The 4,350-nt window shown below is 39.1% G+C and overlaps 1 protein-coding gene across 1 annotated transcript; it reads left to right on the forward strand.

Annotated features, from left to right (window-relative positions):
• The first annotated feature begins 321 nt into the window (after positions 1–321).
• LOC117765014 (chitinase-3-like protein 2) lies at positions 322–3,294 on the forward strand. Its single transcript, XM_034591216.1, has 11 exons — positions 322–346; positions 537–574; positions 705–910; positions 1,000–1,056; positions 1,419–1,584; positions 1,688–1,812; positions 1,908–2,031; positions 2,126–2,308; positions 2,799–2,915; positions 3,026–3,158; positions 3,287–3,294. Exons 1-11 carry the CDS (start codon positions 322–324, stop codon positions 3,292–3,294), a joined length of 1,182 nt encoding a protein of 393 aa, XP_034447107.1.
• Positions 3,295–4,350: the final 1,056 nt, after the last annotated feature.

Raw genomic sequence — 4,350 nt, forward strand, 5'->3', positions numbered from 1 at the left:
GGTGACCTATTTCTGAGATGAATTCAAAGCTTTTTCAGGGGCCCACCATCACAACTCTTCCTGTGTGTATATCTAAAAATGACACAATACTAAGCAAATCAGCATAAATAGCATTATTAGACTAAAAAGCTAAAACATTTCAAAACAGTTACAATATGACAATATTTATAAAAATATATAATTAATATGGAACTAGAATAAAGGGAAAATGCTGAAATGAAATGAAATGAATATTGAGTGCTCAGAGTGAAGATTTGTATGAATAATGTTTATAAAAATATATTTTCTTAATTCTTTCTTTTCTTTCCATATAGTGACAACATGTGCAACATAATTCTGACAGCAGGTAAGGCTCACTAACCAAGTAAAACACTTTCTTAAATATTCCACTCAACCAGATCTTAAAAACACATTTTTATACTTTAAGTGACAAAAAGAAAAAAAGAAAGAAAAATAAATTTCAATGTGGATTTAGATGAACTGACCAGTTAACTTTTCTAGTTAACCTCATAATGATCCACTCTTTATCTTTGAAGGTCTCTGCCTGGTCATCGCCAGCTTGGGTAAGAGGCACTTATTAATCATAACAGTTCTTCCAGCAAATAAATAAGGTTCCTAAGTAAACAATTGATGAGAGTTTGATAAAACTGCTGTCTTTGAAAACCAATTCATTCTAATTCAAACTTTTTGTTATTCATGTCTCAGGCTCTTCCGAAAGGCTGGTGTGTTACTTTAACAGCTTGGCTGAAGATAGACCAGACGCCGGGAAGTTCACGATTGAGGATATCGATCCGAACAAATGTACCCATCTGATCTACGCCTTCTCTGACATCAATGAATTCAATGAGCTGGTCCCCACTAGAAGAGCAGAAATATTTCGCTATCAGTTGTTTAATGGGCTCAAAACCAGGTTAGAACTTTAGCTTGTTCACATTTTAAAAATCATGTCCAACTTTCTTTTTTTTTTTCAATAATTACAGACATTTTATGCTCCCACAGAAATCCTTCACTCAAAACCCTGTTGGCTGTTGGTGGCCCAACCTTTAACAAAGAAAAGTAAGTTATACTTCTATAGATACATACATACAAACATACGTACAAGAATTTCACATTTGGGCCTTTTTATGAGTCCAAAAACAAGTGTAAGCAGCACTAAAGTATGTTGGTATTTGTAATGCTTTGTCCATTCATGTTTTTTTAATTTTTTGTGATTTGCACATCCTGCATAATACATGGTTTAAATTAAGCAGCACATATGGTTTGTGCGAAACCACTGCGGCGAGTGCAAACTGGGAGCAATGATCATTTAATAAGCTTTTATATTTTTATATGACTCCTACTTGTGTGTCCTGCTTTTTGTTAATAACTCCATATTATAATTAAGTGGATATTAAGAGCACTGTGTTAAATGTTTTCAGATTCACCACGATGGCGTCAACCAAACAAAAGAGAACAACATTCATCCAGTCTGCTGTCGCACTACTGAGAATATTTCAGTTTGATGGGTTAAACCTGGACTGGATGTACCCTGTGGGAGCAGGAGGCGACCCAAACAACAAGCAGAAATTTACACTGTTGTGCAAGGTCAGACCCTTTCCTCTGAAACTCAAGGAAATATGCCATAGGATCTGTTTTTATAGGATGTTAGACTTGACTGAACTATGTTTTTGTTGTTGTTGTTGAGTAGGAGCTCAATGCTGCCTTTGAGACTGAAGGGAAAAAACATAACCGTGACCGATTAATCCTCACAGCAAGTGTCTCTGCTGAGAGAGAGGTCATTGATGCCAGCTATGAAGTCAAAAACATTACCAAGTAAACTAATCTTTTATTTCATAAATATTTACATTACACCCATGATCACATGTCAAAGCACTTTGGTCAACATGACTTCCTCTCTATTCTAACAGGGACCTGGATTTCCTCAATGTGCTGACGTATGACTTTCACGGCCCCTGGGAAAATGTCACAGGACATCACAGTCCCTTATACGTGGGATCCCACGATACTGGAGACAAAATCTACTATAATACTGTAAATACCATGATTCATACATAGATTGTCTGAACCCCTATCTATGAACAGATGCACTCTCATCTTTATTGTTTCCCCCCCCCCCACACTTTAGGACTCTGCCATGCAGTATTGGGTGGACAAGGGAGCATCTGCACATTTGCTAAATTTGGGACTAGCTGCATATGGGCGAGCTTTTTCCCTCTCCTCTGCATCCACTGATGTTGGAGCTCCAGCCAACGGCACTGGTGAAGAAGGCTGCTACACTGGTGAAGAAGGATTCTGGGCCTATTATGAGGTATTATTATATTACTATGAGCTGTGAATGTAAGTAATTTATATTATTAGTGTTTTTTGTACAATAAAGGTGGGACCAGGCCAAGCGTGAACCAACCTTTAGACACAGTGGGATTACAGCTACACAAGTTGAAAGTGTTTCAAATAATCCTTGTGATGAACCAAGAATCAGAATTGAGGACAAACTAATTTCCGCTGTCTGTTGGCACGTAACATAGGATACAACTTGTGGACTGTAAAACACAAAGAACGATATTCTGGAAATATTCATCTCATTTAATTCCAGCTATGGGTTGCACTTTACTATGAACCAAGATTAGAGTACTAGCATTAGCTGCCTTACTCAGTTAGTTCTGTCCGTTGCCCAGCGATTCCAAAAGCAGGCCAATAACGTGAGGTTCAATTTCGCGTCATGTTGGGTCTGAACGCACCATAAAGGTCTGAACTCTATTTCTTTGCATCTATATGTGTAATGTGATGCTTCTTTTCAGACTTGCCTTTATACGAAAGGGGAGATGGTCCAAAGGATTCCTGATCAGCAAGTTCCATATGCCATCACAGAAAACCAGTGGGTTGGATTTGATGACACACGCAGCATTAGTACGAAGGTAACCATCTGTTAAATTTAATTATAACGATGCAAACGACTCACAACTCTGTTTAGACGTATACTGTGTTTTGTTAACATGCAGAAGTATTTTCCTCTTCGTCCTCTCAGGTCAGTTACTTAAAAGCAAAAAACTTTGGAGGAGCCTTTGTTTGGTCCCTGGACCTGGATGACTTCAGCGGAAATTTCTGTAACCAGAGCAAAAGTCCCTTCATCAGCCACCTGAATTCTCTCCTGGTTCAAAGTAAGATATTTTAAAAAGTGTGTGTAGTGAGGTAGTGATTGATATTTTTATATTTAATTAACAAGTTTCATCAGCTTTTATTAACTTGATGTTTTCTCGTGTTTTTTCCTAAACTTGTTTCTGTTTAGATATCTAAGTAGTGACGCTGAGGAATAAAAATGTATGATGTGATAATCAAGAAGCAATTAAAGCAATTAACCCAATGTTCCTGTTTTTGTAGGTTCTTCAACTTCCACTACCACAACCACAACTCCAACTACCACAACCACAACTCCAACTACCACAGCAACCACTCCAACTACTCCAACTACCACGACCACAACCCCAACTACCACTACCACAACAGCTACTCCGACTACCACAACCACAACTCCAACGACCACAACAACAACCCCAACTACTACAACAACTACTCCAACTACGACAACAACCACTCCAACTACAAGAACTACTCCAACTACCACTACCACAACTCCAACTACCACAACAACTACTCCAACCACCACAACAACTACTCCAACAACAACAACTATTCCAACTACCATGACCACAACTCCAACTACCACAACAACTACTCCAATTACCACAACCACAACTCCAACTAGTACAACAACTACTCCAACTACCACAACAACTACTCCAACTACCACGACCACAGCTCCAAAGACCACAATCGCAACTACCACGACCACAACTCCAACTACCACTACTACTACCACAACAACTACTCCAACTACCACAACCACAACTCCAACGACCACAACAACAACCCCAACTACTACAACAACTACTCCAGCTACCACAACAACCACTCCAACTACAACAACAACTACTCCAACTACCACAACAACTACCCCAACAACAACAACTATTCCAACTACCATGACCACAACTCCAACTACCACAACAACTACTCCAACTACTAAAACAACTACTCCAACTACTACAACAACTACTCCAACTACCACTACCACAACCCCAACTACCACTACCCCAACAACTACTCCAACTACAACTACTCCAACAACTACTCCAACTACTACAACAACTACTCCAACTACCACAACAACTACTCCAACTACCACAACAACCACTCCAGCTACAACAACTACTCCAACTACCACTACCACAACCCCAACTACCACAACAACTACTCCAACTACAACTACTCCAACAACTACTCCAACTACTA

This window comes from Hippoglossus hippoglossus, chromosome 7 (assembly GCF_009819705.1).
Source record: "Hippoglossus hippoglossus isolate fHipHip1 chromosome 7, fHipHip1.pri, whole genome shotgun sequence".
Classification (NCBI taxonomy): Eukaryota; Metazoa; Chordata; class Actinopteri; order Pleuronectiformes; family Pleuronectidae; genus Hippoglossus; species Hippoglossus hippoglossus.